Here is a 17,746-nt window from a genome sequence, read left to right on the forward strand (position 1 = left end):
CCTCTGTCGGGTGCAGCACAGACGCCTGCCACAAGAGGGGACCAGGTCTCACCTTAGATCCTTTTGAAACATGTCACAAGGTCCAACAAGTTAAACGTGGGTTAACGTGAGGCTCTGTTCGATCATCACTATCAGAGTTTTTCTTGTAGCGCTGGTGTTTGAATCATTCAGAGGATATTCATGTTTCACTTATGAGCCTCCTTAAATATTATCTACTCTAACACAACATTCATACATCACTTTAATCCCTTTCCAGAATAAATGATAAATGAGGGGATCGAACAACTCAGCACACTGCTTTGACTACACATGTTTTTCCCTGAAGATGCATTTTAGACAGTGACAAGACTGATTGTATCTTTATGGTTATTTCTAATGCCTGTAACCACTGCCGGGGGGTAGGTGTCAGCAGGGCGGTTAATTTTGCGCTGCCAAATCAGCCTTTCATTCTAAATTTTCCAAGGCAAAGATTCACAACAAATGATATGTTTGAATGTTACAAGAAAGCAGGATTTGATTTTTTGCTAAAAGACACTTCTTACACGCGTAGAGGACAAGATCAGCAAAGAGATAAGAGGTACGGCTTTGTCCACAGGTGTTGCCAAAATCAACACAAACGGAAAGTTCCTCACAGGAGCTTTAAACAAACAGTACATTTATAATAGTCCACGGCCTGTACTGTACCTTTAAATAAACTTTTGGTACATAATATCCATAAAAAATATTTAAACACAACAATCTCAATATGAGAATCACAAGTTCTGCAACTGGTTCTTCTATTTATACACCCGATTTATTAATCGTTTATCAACAATAATGTAATTAATACATTTTCAGCAGTTTGCATGTGATCAAAAAAATCTTTCACAGACAACGTACCTGTATATCTCTGTTGTTGCTTTAATCTCAGGTGCACGTCTCGTTTCTTCTGTTGCTCTCTGAACATCTGCACCAGCTTCACACCTGAGCCGGCCCTTAAATACTGCTGCTCTTAGATCCTGTTAATCTGTTCAACCTTGGGCTAGGTGTTATTTTCCCCGACCTGTTTAGACTTAAGAGCAGATCCTGATCTCTTTCCTTCAACAGTTTGGGGATGACCCGTGGGCTCAAGGCCTTTCCCTCTTCATTAGACGAGGAGAGAGTCGGTATCTGCCGAAGTCTTGTTCAGATTACACGAGTGAAAGGCTTAGATGGACGCCATAAATAAAGACAAATATAAATATATCTGCCCCCACATGGAAAACACTGACAAGAGCGTCGATAAGTAATTTGTGACGTTCAATCTTCATTACTTTACGGACATTTTTCCAGTCAATTAATGAAATTAGCACACGTTGTTGTTAATGTATGTAAATAAGTAAGTAAGTACATTTTATTCATACAGCACTTTTCTCAGACAGAAGTCACAAAGTGCTTCACACCAACAAATACAAAATACAGAAATAAAAGCATTAGCAATAAAGTGGCTCGGCAGACCAAGCAATAACAAGGTACAATAGGCGGCACAAAAATGTACAGAGCATTCACTGTAGGAAAACTGGGTGAAACATGGTTACCCAAATGCCTGTATGAACAGATATGTTTTTAACTGGTTTTTGAAAAACTCAGCAGAACGTGTCGATGTAGGCAGAGTGTTCCAGAGGCTTGGTGCTACGGCCTCAAAAGCACGATCACCACGAGTCTTAAGGTGTGTCCTGGGAACGGACGGAAGTGTGTTTGACCTCAGGGAACGGGCTGATGAGAATGGGTGGATGAGTTTTGCCAAATATTCTGGGGCCTGATCGTGTAGGGCTTTATAGGTGAGGTGAGGTGAGGTTTTTAAATGTATTTATTTTTATTTTTATTTAATCCGACGGCCGATAAGAGATCAATTTAAAACTGGGTTATTTTGGCTCTGATGCAGCCCCATGCAGTTCATTTCTTTGCAAATTTTATTTAACTTTGTTTTATTTACTTTATAAAACTTCAGGAAGTTATTTATTAATTTATTTACATTTTCAGTTAATTTTATAAGAGATGCTGCTGACCCTGGGAACTCCCTGCGCTTTTGGTTTGTTTGTTTAATAAACATATGCTTAAAGGCATTTAAACAAAGTTAAGTGTTGGAGTTTGTATTATTAAAAATTTTGACGGCAATATTTTCACTTTTACTGCAAATGAATATCGGCTCCAAATATCGGTTATCGGCCTCCTTGACTACTAATAATCGGTATCGGCCCTGAAAAAACCATATCGGTCTATCTCTACTTGATCCTACAAGCAACGGGGAGCCAGTGAAGAGATGTCAGTACGGGAGTGATGTGGGACCGTTTGTTTGATCTGGTGAGAAGCCTAGCCGCGGCATTCTGAATTGACTGTAGGTGACTGAGGGCGGACATGCTGAATGAGCTGAAGAGAGCGTTACAGTCGTCAGTGGGGATGAGATGAGGGCATGTATGAGCATGTCTAGCTCAGCTGTTGAGACTACATGCAATTATATTAATGCAATATATGCAACTTTTTTTCAGCTGATTGAAAAACAATTGCTCTCCTTTATATTTGATGTAACCTCTGAAATGCATTACATCTTTTGTTGAGGTAAAACATCTTCAAAAAGTCATTAAAGCTTTGTGACCTTCTGCTAAACTTCCATGAAATAAACTTTAAACAGTTCATGTTTAACTGTTTCAAACTTTTTTTTTGTTGAAGCATCTTTCAAATCATTCTGGTGTCATCTTTTGTTCGTTGAAAAATGACACAATCCCAGTGAATGTCGGTGCAGTCTTTGTGTTGCATTCAGCTCATTTATCTGAGTCAGATTTGGAGACACCAAAGCAACTGTGGTATCGTTAAAAAAAACCTTGCCAGACCCCACCAATAGATCCCAACAGCATGGGATGCCAAAACCAAAAAAGTTACACTATTCTGAATATTATTGTGTGTATGATCTAACAAAACAGATACATCACTGTCTTCAACTTTGGAGTGCTCTTGATTTCTTCGAATAATCTAGCTGCATAAATCAAAAGCTAGCAAAATCGTGAGCTGCTCCAAAAAGTATTTTTATTAATGAGGTGAAATTTGTTTTTTGATCCAGTGGTGAAAGGAGTGTACAGATCTATCACCCAAGTAGCAGACTGAACAAATACAACTCATAAAAGTTGTGCGTTACAGTAAAAGCAAGTAAAGACTATTTAAATTAACATCTACTGTATATTATTGAACCGTTCTCACTGATGTATTTTAACAGTTAAGTCTCTTGAGTCATAGTTGTGATTTTGGGCTTTATAAACAAATTAAAATCCATAAAATAATCGAAATTATTCAGATGATTAGTTTGTAAAATCCTAATCTGCATGTAGTGTGAAGAGTAAACATGAAAAACGTACTGTTGAAGAAGTTTAAAGTAACATACTGTGAGATAAATGTGTACAGTTAAAAGAGGAAATATAGTGTACATGTATAAAGTAAACTACTAGTCAAGTTAACAAGTTCTTCAAAGTTGTATCTATAAGTACAGTACCTGATAAATATATGATTTTACACCCCCGCCTGTGTCCCTTTTGCCTCCCACAGCTGAAGCAGCCTCCAGGCCTGCGACTGTCTGTTTTTGATTAATTTTGTAGACTGCTGCATTCAGTAAAAAGTTAGCACTGCACCATGAGCCGGACAATCTGCAGTGACAGTAGAAAAGAAGTACTTGGGCTGCAGCCACAGTTCATTCAGCTGCTGCTCCGTCTGCCCTTGCAGCCACCAGGGACTCAGGTTCCTCAGCATCCTGCCGAACTGCCTCACCTGCCTAACAAGGCTGCAGGACTTTTATAGAGTGTCACCCTCGTCCTCTAAGGCACTATTTCCTTTAGGAAACCTCAGCGGAAATACATCATTGTTAGCGTGCATTTTGTCCTTAATTAACACCAGCCATAGTTGATTAATCTTGTATTCAGAGTAGAACACTTCATTAGTCATTTTCTGAGTGTTCTGAATAACAGCTGGTAAATTCTCTTGAAATGAGTGCATCTGTGCTGAAACCTGATTTATTAAGTATGGAGATGAAACCATTACAGCCATGAAAGCACCGCATTGATATTCTAATTACAAAAACACTTTATTTAGAATCTGCTGGGTAGGTGAGACTTTAGAGATCATTTCAATAACATGCTCCTAAAAATAGCCAATGTGTTCTGCAGCAAGTTGAAGGTGGAAAAAATGTGGGAAAAAAGTCAAAAAATTCGTGCTGCTGATGACACTGTTGGCCATTTAAATCAACTCGTCACTAATCGACTGCAGTCAGTATTGATGTGCGAGTGAGCGACCTGGGAATCATAACAGTGACCTACTCTAAAAGCGACATGAGACTGCACATCAAAGTCTGGCATCATGTTCGTATGCAGTTCCTTTTAAGCACATTGGCATCAGGAACAGTTGCATTTTCTACATAAGGATTTGCACAAAGTTCTGTGTGTGTGTGTGTGTGTGTGTGTGTGTGTGTGTGTGTGTGTGTGTGTGTGATGGGCGGGGAAAACTAGCATGGAGCGCCGGAGCTAACTGTCGAGCCTCCCCGAGGTGTCGGGGGCCTAACTTGACGAAACACTGGTGAAGGGAGGTGCCCACGTGATAACCCTGTTGACGTGCTGGCTCTCGTTGTCTATCTAAGTACAAGTTTTAGTTGTGGGGGCCATTAGGAACCATAGGGTAGGTTGTATCGGCGTTGTCAATACCTGTAGCTTGCATGTAGCTGGGCAATGTTGAAGGTGGAAATGCTGCTTGGGTTGTGGTGGCCGCTCAGGGTCATGTGGTAGGTTAACTATAAGTATTGGGATGAGGGAACAAGGGGAGGGGTTTCTTCACTTAGTGCTTATCCTTATCATTAGGAAACAAGTATCTTGTGTTTAATTTAAATTCAAATTGTTTTACACCTTTGCTTTGTAGCATTAGCAATCATTTATTGATAAATAAAATCTGCACAATACATAAGTTAGCATCATGTATGACTCATGTTAGCTGATGAAATACATTGGCATACTATACAAGCAATATATCCATTTTTCTGTTGATAATGTTAGCAAGCTAATGTTAGCCACCTAGCTTGAACTTAGCGATACTGCATGGATATGGTGTTGGTTTCTAATAGCTGATAGTTTAATTTGCAAATGGCAAGCTAGCACATTAACAAATCTGGAGTCTGGATGAATTAGTTGATGATATCCACTAAAGAGAGTAATTTACGTTACTCACAAAACCAGAAGAAGGTCGCTTCATGAACAAGTTGACCCTTGTCTTCCCCTAAAGTAGATTACAATCTCTTTTCAGCTCGACAAGCTTAACTAGACAAAACTTTTTGTACTTTGTTTTGGACTTTGAGTTGTGGTGGGTGACGGTGGTTTGTTGTGACGTTAGCTAGTTTTGCACACTTATGTCAGTGTAGCGTCGTAGACGAGCTGGAGAGGGGAACTCGGGAGCCTGCTTACAACCCACATCTTCTCACATTTTCCCGGCAAACACCATCCCTAAAGTCCGCTACACAGAAATCAGCCCTAAGGCAAATATAAAGTTGCATAGAGTCTGGGGAGGTCACAACAAAGTCTACATCGCTTTACATACTGACTTTGAATGAAAATAATATTGAAGTAGCATTAAAATAGATGTCTGAATGAGCATCTTACGTCTCTTTCCCACAGCCATAAGAAGAGAATGCTTCTGGGAATCAATTTGGGAATGATGGACGAGGTGAGGGTTTCACTGCACAGGATGATTTTCTGGTCCATAACTCTTAACTCTTCTATAAAATAAGCTCATTTAGGTGTAACAGCTAAAGCAAGCTTTGTATGAAGCCAGCCCTGAGCCGTACATCTTGCTGACATCTCAGATTTGTGTCATGGGTCATTGGTTTTGAGCTCTGAGTGGAGTCCTCTCAGTTTTTATCAACACACCATAAACACTGGCTGCCATAACAGACCTGACAACATCCACAAGCGCACTCAGTCACTTCTTGTTCCCTTCTCTGCAGAGCCTCGCCTCCTCTGCTGACTCAGAAACAGAAACCGACAACTCCTTTAGAAATCATTGTGTCGCAGAGGAAAATCAAGGCATCAAGGCCTCAAGGTAATCTCCTGAAACTTAAAGTGTACTGTCTTACTTTAAAGAGTCGAAGTATTATAAATAAGTACATGGAACTGTTATACTAACTTTTTTTTTAACTTGAAAATGATTCCAAAAAAGTACTATTATTATTGTTTTCTGAGGTGATGGACATGTTAAGTGCACTAAACACTATAAATAAAATTAAGATTAATTTTCACCCAGTAATGTTGATGATTCTGATTCATGTAGTAGTGGTATTAGAACACTGTAAAACTGTCTATCTTAATAAAAGAAGTAAGTTAACTCAGTCCTCAAAGAAGTTTGACGTAACTCATCCCAATGAATTAGCAGTAACTCAAAAATGATTATTGTTTTGCTGACTCATTTTGAGTGAGACAAATTTTTGGAACACTTTAAGTTGTAGTAATTTATTACAGTTAGTCACATTAACTTATTTAGTCTTAGAAGAGCAGTAGCTGGCAGTCTACAGTAAGGCTGATTGTTGTAAGGGTGGCGGCTTCAATCGTGATCATAACAGTGCATGTCCATTGGAAAAAAACAAAACTAAATTTTACATAAAAATATGAATATACAATATTATCAGCCATAAAATCCAATGTTATAAGGTGTGTCTCATTTGTGAGTGTTAACATTTGACATTGATTTGAGGACACCAGGTCACATGACATGGAAGCTACTAAAAAAAAACTATAAATGTTTCTATAAATAGAATAAATATAGTAAAAGTGAGTATTATACACCAAATTTTACAGTATTTATTTTGTGTCAATGCAACTTCAAAGGTTTAAAGTAATCGGTTTCCTCAATTGAAATGAGTCGACACAGGAGAGTTTTAAGTTGAGATAAACTACTTAACCAAGTTAATCTAACTTCATTGATTAGTTCAAAATAATCATTAATTCAATAATAACACTGAATGGAATGGGTACTGTTTACTTCATTTATTTAAGTTACCTTAACAGTAAATAAAATTATTGGTTTCTTGAAATGGTTTGAGTTGAACTAACTCATCAGGTTTTACAGTGTACTTTGAGACATTTGGTGCTCACATCTTAAAAAAAAAAAAAAAAGTACAGCTAACTCAAATAACGAATGTTCATTCTAAACACATAATCATTTCACATGACTTAATACAGTTAAGTTCTTTTACTTACTTTTCCCGAGGTAATCGGTTTCCTATTTTTTTTTTAAAGTAAACTTGACTTGTTAGAATTTACAGTGTAGTCTGTGTGATTTGCATGGAGACCAAAGTTTAGTGCTAGCGAGAACATCATAGGATAGGATTCCTTTTTGTAAGATGGTCGCAGCACATCCTTTGACGTATAATTTAATGCAAAGCCTGATGGTAAAATGTAACTGAAAGCTAAAATAATGCAACAGTTAGTTCCGACCACTGGGACTTTTCACTCTGTGTATCACTCGGCCTCAGCCAGGTGTTCTGAATATTGTTAACATTACAGCAGACTCTGTATGCCTACATTGATCAAGCTGGTACCTCTGAATCACACAGCAGACTCTTATTTCACTGATTGATAATAAATTAAAACAAACAGACACAGAGTGCAGGAGAATGTTTGGGTTGCTTGGCAACAAAAGTCCAGTTTCAGTTAAGTTGTAGAACTAGTTGAGTTGGTGGAGCAAAAATTATCTGTTGCTGATTATTACTGTTTACTACTATTTGCCGCTTGTATAACTGTTGTATAAAAGTAATATCACACTTGATTGCTTAAGTATATTAAGTGTTGGTGAGTTAGTTAGCCTATGCTAGCCCTTTTAAGCTATAAGCTAAGTTATAATCCAAACGTTTTAGTAGAAACAGCACTGTCATTTTTATATTGTTCATTAAACTGTCTTCAAACATATTTCAATGATAAGATATGTGATAAGGATTGTTTTTAAAGATGTACTTTAGTAATGACCACTTTTCTTTAACTTGACATGTTTTATATATGGCCAGAAGAAAAACACATTGTGAAAATGAGAGCAAAAGGAGAGTTAATGACTGTTACATTTGTAAAGTTTTAAATAAACAGCTGGATAAGATTTTGAATGAGAAGCCACGAGTCTTCCTGTCTTATAATTTTCCTGTTCTCAGGGCCACACCTGTCTGCAGGCTCTTAACTGACACCTGTAACACAAACAACGCCTCCACAGAGAGACCAAGGACGACACGTTAGTTTGGTGACTGAGCTGGAGGTTTCTGCGTGTGGACGTCTGTCTGTTCTCGTTCCATTTTTACACCCAGTCTCATTTCTCTATCATTTGTTTTATTTCTAAAAGTCAAAATATCTTATATGTATTTATTCCTTAGTTGTTGTGCTTCTCTACATCAGGTCCTAGAAATCCATCTTCTTTAAATAAATCCCTTTAACCTTAGCTAAGCTCTGACTGTAAAATCCTTTTGATTTAAGTTAGCTGCCTTAAATTTCGAGATATATTGTCAAGGAGATGAAATCTCCGAGTCGTCAGTGCTACAGAGTTTTTTTTTCCAACTAGCATGAATACTCGTAACTCATGTCAGTCATTTTGCTTGTCGAAAATCTGCATCCGCCGGCTTAAATGACCATCTTTCCATAACTTTAATCTTGTTGCGTGAGGAACTTCATTCTCCACTTTTGGCCTGAATGTTTCTCGGATTGCAAAGCATTCAGAGGCTACTGTGATTTGTGACAAGCTAAGGTTGGCCAGCTAGCTTGAACTTAGCTACGCTGCACGGATATGGTGTTGGTTTCTACATAACGTTAGCTGATGAGAAGAAGAAGGTATACTTTATTAAAGGGAAATTCTTTTACAAAAATGTTACACACACATGCACAAACAGGACTCTATGGACATGGAGAGATGTCAGAGTGAGGCATGTGCCCCGAGCAGTAGGACACCTGGACGGACCCCAGGAAAGGAACTGGCACCTGTCCAGCTACCAGCCCCAAGTCCGTGCTTGGGGCTTGGGACTTGAACCGGCCACCCTCCGGTTCCCAAGCCAAGTCCCAACAGACTGAGCAACCATCTACCCCAATGATGGCGTGATTTGCAAATCGCAATCTAGCATATTTACAAACCAGATCATCCTGGGAGTCTGGATGAATTAGCCGACGTTATCTACCCAAGACAGTATTTTACAACGTTAGCTAACTATCAATATGCTTCTTAAAAAACAGCTAACGTTACTCACAAAACCAGAAGATGGTCCCTTCATAAAGAGGTCAACACATGTCCCCCGAAGTAGATTACAACCTTGTTTCAGCTAGACAGGATTAACCAATAAAACTTTATGTGCTTTGTTTTAGTCTTTGTTTTGTGATGGATGATGGTGGTTTCTTGACGTTAGCTAGTTTTGCACACTGTTGTCAGTGTAGCGGTGCAGAAGAGCTGCAGAGAGGCACTCAGGAGCCTCACATCCTCTCAAAATTTCTTGTCAAAAAAACATCCCAAAAGTCCTTTACATAGAAATCAAGTCTCATAGAGCCTGGGGAGGTCATAACAAAGTGTACATCTCTTTACATACTAACACTGCAGCAAGGTGAGAAGTTAAACCACTTGAGCTCACACGCCATATGGAGATACATATCAATACAGGACAAACATTCACTATGTCAAGGTGTCGCCCAGACCAGAGTAAACTGAAGAGTTTAGCTTATTGATTTTTTCATACAGTGTTAAGCAGCTTTGTTCTCAGGGCTCCGGACCTGCCGAAACAAAACTTTTTAATGATGCGAAACTTGACTTTCCATCATTCTGACAAGGTGATCATTGCATCATTAAGTCTTATACTTTATAGTCAAACATCTATTCCTCTATTGTCTGACTCCATCACGAAGATTTAATGCTGTTCTTGTAAAAATTGACACAAAAGGGCCTTAATTACTTTTAAATATATGGTTCATCATGTTCCTGGGTTAAAAGTCTTTGCAGGATTAGAAAGACAAACTTTTTACTTTCAAATGTAATGGTTTGATTTCGTTGTCTTTAGCCTTTAAAATGCTGGATCTGTTCACAGTGTATGTTTCAGTAAGGAGGATTTGGTGAACAGATGCAGCCGTGTTGCAGCTCTGGCTTCAGTTCAAAGTGCATCCAAACTTGTGTGTAATAAGGCTCCTTCCATCCTCACTCCATCACCTCTTATTATTACTGACCTCACAACTCCCCCTGGTGCTGACTGAGGTGGATGCTCAATGAAGTGCAAGAAGGTGAGTGTGCGTGTTGTGTGTGTGTGTGTGTGTGTGTGTGTGTGTGTGTGTGTGTGTGTGTGTGTGTGTGTGTGTGTGTGTGTGGAAGGTTGCTTACGTGTTGCTCAGACTAGAAGAGAGCTCCTGAGAATGTGAAACACAGAGACTGAAAGAGATGAGAGTGAAGCCGAGGATCTGGGAGTGATATTTGCACTGTCAGCAGGACTGATGATTTCATAAGCCTCTGCATTGGATTTTACATTTTCTTTCACATTTCCTCTTATGAAAACACTGATTGTAAAATGTGTTTGAGCAGGAGGCCGCATAAGAAACCAAAGTCATCCCTACAGGAATATTTCAACCTGAGATCTAAAAACTACCTCAGGGAATGATTAGGATTCCTTAGAGGAATATTGCATCAAGGTTTTGGAATAACAGGCCGTTCTTGTCCTAATTAGAGTTTTTGAGTCAAACGGATAGTTTGAATTAAGCGGTCTGGACTGGATGGGCTTTAGCTGCTGATTGCTGTGTATGCCGGCACCAGGCCTGAGGTGGTACCTGCAGAAAAACCAATTATCCGCACAATCAAATTAAATCCAGGAGGTTTCTAAGGTGCAATGAATAAGACTTTTACCGTCCCATGGTGCAAAATGATCCACATAAATCTGAGGAGGCAATAGGCTGGTTGATCAATAGCAGTGACTCAACAGTTACCTCGCCAGGTGCTGAAATGTCTCTGAAGTTGTTAAAGGCCCTGAGCTCTTTGGGAATGACCCACAGAAGAAACATCTGAGTTTATAGCTAAATTATGAAGATAGAAAGTATCACAGACTAATATATGATTATATACTAAAAATACTCACTTAAATCTCTGCTCAACTTGTCTTTATGGTAAAAGACTGTTCTCCTATATTAGTAAAATCTCAGGTTAGATTAGGGGACTCTCCTGTGAAAGACCTAAAGTGTTCTATTGTTTACTACAAGCTAGTTACATTTGTTTGTGTGAAAATTACCTTTTAATTAAACAACATACAAATGTGTGTACTATAGTTTTAAACTATATGATGCAAATTAAACTGTGAAACTGTTGTAGGCTTATGTTCAATGTAGGTGTACTATGCTCATTGCATTTTAATCGTTTAGTTTCAAACTTCCTGTTTGCACAAACACAATGATGTTTCTGCGGTTGTGAGTTTTATCAGAGACCTGATGATGGCAGGGCCTAGAGAAGAGGAAAGTCTTTGGATTCTTGAAGTCTTGTTATCATTGAGGATAGATTTATGAATATTTTATACTTTCATTTGAGACCAACCTCAACAAACAGATTCATCCATCCACCCATTATCTATACCGCTTATCCTGTTCAGGGTCGCGGGAGCCGATCCCAGCTGTCACTGGGCGAGAGGAGGGGTACACCCGGGACTGATCGCCTGTCAATCACAGGGCTGAAACACAGAGACAGACAACCTTTCACACTCACACCCACACCTACGGGCAATTAAGAGTCAACAATGAACCTAACGAGCATGTCTTTGGACTGTGAGAGGAAACCGGAGTATCCGGAGGGAACCGACACATGCACAAGAACATGCAAACTCCACACAGAAAGGCCCTCTACATTCAAACCGGGGTTTACAGTAATATCTGCTCTAACGAGTCACTGTTTTACACTCCAGATAATTGCAGTTAATATTTCTATTAATGACAAATAATCCTCTTTTTGTTTAAATATAATTCTGTACTCTGTTTGCAAACATTAATGATGTAACACTTTAGCAGATCAAACATCATGATTAACTGTAGCACTAGACAATCACTTACTAGCTTGTCTACTTGCTAAACTTCATAAACAGATCTTTAAATCAATCCAGGAGGTGTTTTTGAATCTGAAGTTTGGGCAACTCTTTGTTTTCCTTCCAATCAGGTACTGTACCTGTAACAGAGCAACATCAGATCAATAGTACTTTATTTTTTGGTTTAAAGCATTATTGTTCCTCTGCAACAACCCTAAACTTAATGAAGCTTCTGTTTGCATGCTGGAAAATGTAGACTTAATGTGTTTCAGGTGATGTTTTGAGCATCGGTCAAAATGCAAATGCCCACTCGTCCACCAAAGGTAAATTGTATTGTACTGTAACAGGCCAATTCTTGTCCCAGCAGCTGCTGATTTTACATCCGCTGCGTCAACACAAATTCTCTGCGTTTCGCTCTGATTTCTATTGACTGAGCCGTTCTGGGACACAGGAAAAAGATATTGAACAAATAAATGAGTTCCCTCCTAAAATGGGGGGCATTCAGCTGTACGTGCCGTCTCTATACTTGCTCAGATATCAGAGGGGTTGCAGAAACCGAGGACGTAAATGATGTTTAGTTTTCCTGTTTACTTACAGGGGAAACTGCAGATGTAACTTTTTTGAATGTTATTACAACATACAGCTTATTATCTATTTTGGGAGGGTGTCAATGAAATGTACTATAATGAGTTGACAGGCCTGCTTATTAATCAGTGTTTGGGTGCAGAGAATGAGCGAAAGATATACTTATAAAGTATTTCAAAGGCTTTAAATTACCATTATTTGAACATAAACTCTGCAAATCTTAACATTAAATTCCTGGACGTGTGGGGAACATTTAATAGAGTTCAATAAATTCTTATGAGCATTACTAAAATTTGCAGGCAACCACCTCCAAGCTCGTTTCTAAAGGTAAAATAGAACAGGAACTACTTTAATGTAACTGAAAACCGCAGGTGCACCAATGTTTTACGTTCACTCCCAAAGAATTACAAGTATTAACGCTACTTTATTATGAATGGGGAGTAGTGCATTACTTCTTTGCCTAAGGGCACCGGTTGCCACCCAGCAGTGCTGATGAAGGACAGAGGAGACTCGGGTGTGAGACTGCAGCACGGTGCGCAGTGACCGGCTGCAGCCACTGGGGGAGGACCGAGCACCGCCTGCACGCGCTGCGGTACAGGAACGACTTTCTCACCGAGCTTCTCCATCATCACACACACACATACACACAATGGGAAGGATACCGGAGTATAGGTAGGGCTACAGTGGCAGACAGACAGATGTGTGATGCTCAGACTCAACCAGGGGGCCATTTCCCCTCGCCTGCGTGACGGTAAACTTTTACCCACCCTCGCGTCTTTTCTTACTGATCTCGCGGAGCTGCCATTGATGCAAACTCCACACCTGCTTCTTTTTTTGTGTCTCTTTAATGAATATTGCCGCCAGTGTATCAGGAGCGATGCAGCAGAAACGGGGGCTGAAGTGGCGATAGATCCTGTTGAATTGAGACACAAGACGTCGAGACGCAGCCAAAAAAGTGTCCTCCTCAGAGTGCGTCAGAGCACGGATGTATAGAGTGGATGATATGCTCGCTGCTTGGATACGGCGAGGGATCGGTGATATTACCCTCCAAAATCAAGACGGGAATTTGGGCAACAGCGGAGAACTGCATCCTCACCTAGCCTACCTCCTCCTCCTCATCCTCCTCCACCTCCTCCTCCAGCAGATTTGTTAGTAGGGGGGCTGAGGCGATTTCGTTTGGCCCTTTTCCACATGTAAGTAGAAATGTTAGAATAAAGGGAGGCTGTTGTAATGTGCAACATCTCGTGCGTAATATCTTTTCCTGAACAGAAATGTCCTCCATGTATTCATTTCCGAGATCTCCACGTTCACCCACTAATAACAATAACAACAATAATAATAACAACAGCAATTATGATGATGAAAACAATGTGCAATGTGAAGTTTTACCGCCCCTAAAATGCAAAACATGCGTAGTATCCTGGACTGTGCAGTCGCCAAACAATCGACAATATGACTACATCTTAATATTTATTATTTTTGCCTCAACCAACTGCTGTTTCCTCTTCTCTTTCTCTCGCAGCTCCACGGAGCGTTGAAGGAATAAAGTCGTTCAGATTCACCGGAGCTTCATAATAAAGCAGCAAAGATCCTGTGTGTGGTTTTTTTTTTTTTTTTTTTTATCTCATCACATAAAATGGCAACCAGGAGTGACCACGGAGGATCAAAAAACGCATTTGGGCGCAAGCCGCGCTCGTGGAGGATTTAACCACCTGATGGGCACCGGAGGAGGCGAGGAGGAGAGACTGTTTTGGTGTCGCTTGTTGACTCGGTGATTTATGATGCTGAGCAAATAAAGCGGCGCTGCAAGTTTTGCCACAGAGCGTCTGCGTAACAGGCTATGCCACCGGGCCTCACGGATTTTGGTTATGGTAATGATGTCATAAAATACTGAAGGCCTGTGCCTAAAAGGGAACATATATCCTACAATGTAAGTAGCCACATGGACCGCACTCAACATGGACCTGAATGAGGTGTGTTTGTTTTTGTGACATCCTCATATTCACTACTGATTGGTGGATCTCGTTGATGCCTCATTTTCTCTCTCTGCGCGCTTTTTTGAGCTGCAACTTTTATCCTCTGGCCTGCATCCACGTCGCCCTGAGGCGGTCACTGTAGCGCTCACGGATCGAACCGCTCATTGACTTAAAAATGGAGTTTGCCATGGTGGGCGCGGACGGGTGCAATAGCCACCTGCCTTACGGGTATGCCCAAGCTCGCGCACGGGAGAGGGAGCGCGAGAGGGAGCGCCAGGTAGCCCAGACGAAAGCGGCGGCTGCTGCGGCCGCTGCCGAAGGTGGCTCCGGTGCGGAGGGAGGAGGAGGAGGCGGCGGCGGCGGCGGTGGAGGTAGTGGCGGAGGTAGTGGTGGCTGCGCGGGGGGGTCCACCTCCACCTCCACCTCCTCCTCCTCCTCCTCCTCCTCGAGCGCTCATCTCCTTAACAACCGCCAGCATCAGTCTCGCGCCGCCTCCTCCTCCACGAACGCCAACATCAGCAGCAGCGGTACCGCCTCGCGCCCCTCCTCCTCCTCCACCTCCTCCTCGCAGCACCAGCAGGAGCCCGAGCAGCAGCAGAGAGTTCTCAGAGAGCGGAAAAAGCAGCGCGGCGTCGGACGCTGGAGACGCAGCCGGACGCAGACACTCGGAGGGGACCTGCGCCACTCGGAGCTGGCGCTGCTCGGATCCGAGGAGGACATGATGATAGAGGAGGAAGAGGCCGAGGGAGCCGAGGAAGAGGAGGAGGAGGAGGAGGGGGGCCGGGGAAGCAAGAGGTCGAGTTTTTTGTGTAACATGGATGATGAGGAGGAGACGGTGTCGCTCACTGACAGGCGCCCTCAGTCCGGGTACGAGAACGTTTACAACGAGTGCGGCTGCTGCGAGCGAGTTGTCATCAACGTGTCGGGGCTGAAGTTTGAAACTCAGCTCAAGACTCTCACTCAGTTCCCGGACACGCTCCTGGGAGACCCCGACAAGAGAATCAGGTACTTCGACCCGCTGAGGAACGAATACTTCTTCGACCGGAACCGACCGAGCTTTGACGCCATTCTGTACTTTTACCAGTCAGGGGGGCGGTTGAAAAGACCCGTCAACGTGCCGTTTGACATCTTCTCCGAGGAGGTGAAGTTTTATGAACTCGGGGACGAGGCGATACTTAAGTTCCGGGAGGATGAGGGTTTTGTCAAAGAGGAGGAAAAGCCGCTGCCAGAGGACGAGTTCAAGCGCCAAATTTGGCTGCTTTTTGAGTATCCGGAGAGCTCGAGCCCCGCCAGAGGCATCGCGGTGGTGTCCGTGCTGGTTATAGTCATTTCTATAGTCATTTTCTGCCTGGAGACGCTGCCGGAGTTCAGGGATGAAAAAGAGTATCTACAGCCACGAGTCAACTCCACTCAGCCTGACCACGGATTTACTCCTTTCAACGACCCCTTTTTCATAGTGGAGACGGTCTGCATCATCTGGTTCTCCTTTGAGATTATAGTCCGCTTCTTTGCGAGTCCGAGCAAGCCTGCTTTCTTTAAAAACATTATGAACTCTATAGACATTGTATCCATTTTGCCTTATTTCATAACTCTCGGCACGGACCTGGCGCAGCACCAAGGCAACGGGCAGCAGGCGATGAGCTTCGCCATCCTGAGAATAATCCGCCTCGTCAGGGTGTTTCGCATCTTTAAACTTTCCAGGCACTCCAAGGGGCTGCAGATCCTGGGTCATACCCTGCGCGCCAGCATGAGGGAGCTGGCCCTCCTCATTTTCTTCCTGGTCATTGGAGTCATCCTCTTCTCCAGCGCGGTGTACTTCGCAGAGGCGGACGAGCCCACGTCACAGTTCACGAGCATCCCGGACGCGTTCTGGTGGGCCGTGGTGACGATGACCACGGTGGGTTACGGTGACATGAAGCCCATCACCGTCGGGGGGAAGATAGTGGGCTCCCTGTGCGCGATCGCGGGAGTGTTAACCATCGCGCTGCCGGTGCCGGTCATAGTGTCCAACTTCAACTACTTTTACCACAGGGAGACGGATAATGAGGACCAGACGCCGGTGGTGGAGAGCATGCCCCCGGGCTGCCCCTACTTCCCGGACTTTTTAAGGAAATTCAAAGGCTCGCCCTCTGGCTCCTCGCTGGGTGACAAAGCGGAGTATATGGAGATGGAGGAGGGGGTGACGGAGTCTCTTTGCGGGCTGGACAAGAGCCCCAGTAAAGGAAACGGCACAGACATAGGCAGGAGAAACAGTACTAACTCGAAATCCATTCAGACTGACGTGTGATTAAAGTAGAGTTCCGTTTTTTTTAAGTGAAATACGCCCTATAAAAGACACTGTACGAGCAGGTGGTCCCCCTAACACAAGTTTTACGCACGCCTCAGAACACACACACGCTCACACACACTCACAGGTCACCAATTGGCAGGTTAGCATATTTCATTCTCTCCATCTCAGAACAAGTTTCTCCCAAATCCTCTCCTCACTGCTGAGCAATTCCGACCAATATTCGCCTGATGGGTTGATTAATTAATTCATCTAACCTTTGCGGGCTTCCAAATCTGACATCAAATCTAAATTCTACACAAGACAGGCTATGCATTCGCACTTTATGGGTTTCATCTGTCAATAACAGAAAGGGTAGGGATGATCGTTTTGCTGATATGCAATAAAGATACATTTTGTTTGCACTAATGTAGAATCTGCGCTGGGTTAGGCTGATATTTTGTTTTAGAGACAGAAACTGTAGGCCATGCAAATGGCAATAATTGAGTCATTGTCTGACCACTTAGCTGAAGAATGTTTGAGTTACTTCCTCACAGAGAGCAAACTAACTATATGAACAACCTCTTTCATGCGTTGCCAATAAAAATTGGACTCCAATAAAGGAAAAGTCTAAGAGAGATAAATCAAACTTTTGTTACTGTTCCAACAACTTAATCAAAACAAAACGCTCATTGATAAGACATAGCATTTAAGTCATCAAATAAAGCAGGGCTAGAGTTATTTTTATGACATCTACACACATTTGCTTTTCCACAACTGGCCAAGAAAAGCCTTGTGTTGTTGAGCCACCATGAGAGCTAAGCACAGGAATCATTAGAGTTAAAAAAAATAATGGCTGGAGAAGTGACTCGCCCC

The 17,746-nt window shown here is 42.1% G+C and overlaps 1 protein-coding gene across 4 annotated transcripts; it reads left to right on the top strand.

Annotated features, from left to right (window-relative positions):
* The first annotated feature begins 14,629 nt into the window (after nt 1–14,629).
* Nucleotides 14,630–17,259, top strand: kcna4 (potassium voltage-gated channel, shaker-related subfamily, member 4). Of its 4 annotated transcripts, none has more exons than XM_069682819.1 (2): nt 14,630–14,963; nt 15,066–17,259. In XM_069682819.1, exons 1-2 carry the CDS (start codon nt 14,780–14,782, stop codon nt 16,889–16,891), a joined length of 2,010 nt encoding a protein of 669 aa, XP_069538920.1. In that variant the 5' UTR covers nt 14,630–14,779; the 3' UTR covers nt 16,892–17,259. The 4 variants fall into 4 exon arrangements, with proteins under 4 accessions (XP_069538920.1, XP_069538782.1, XP_069538851.1 ...); XM_069682681.1 differs by having other exon boundaries at nt 14,630–14,955; nt 15,031–17,259; XM_069682750.1 differs by having other exon boundaries at nt 14,630–14,946; nt 15,046–17,259.
* The last annotated feature ends 487 nt before the right edge of the window (nt 17,260–17,746 follow it).

The sequence above is a fragment of the Semicossyphus pulcher genome, unplaced genomic scaffold (assembly GCF_022749685.1).
Source record: "Semicossyphus pulcher isolate SPU_LCO1_2020_fin unplaced genomic scaffold, fSemPul1.0.p SCAF_1, whole genome shotgun sequence".
Taxonomy (NCBI): Eukaryota; Metazoa; Chordata; class Actinopteri; order Labriformes; family Labridae; genus Semicossyphus; species Semicossyphus pulcher.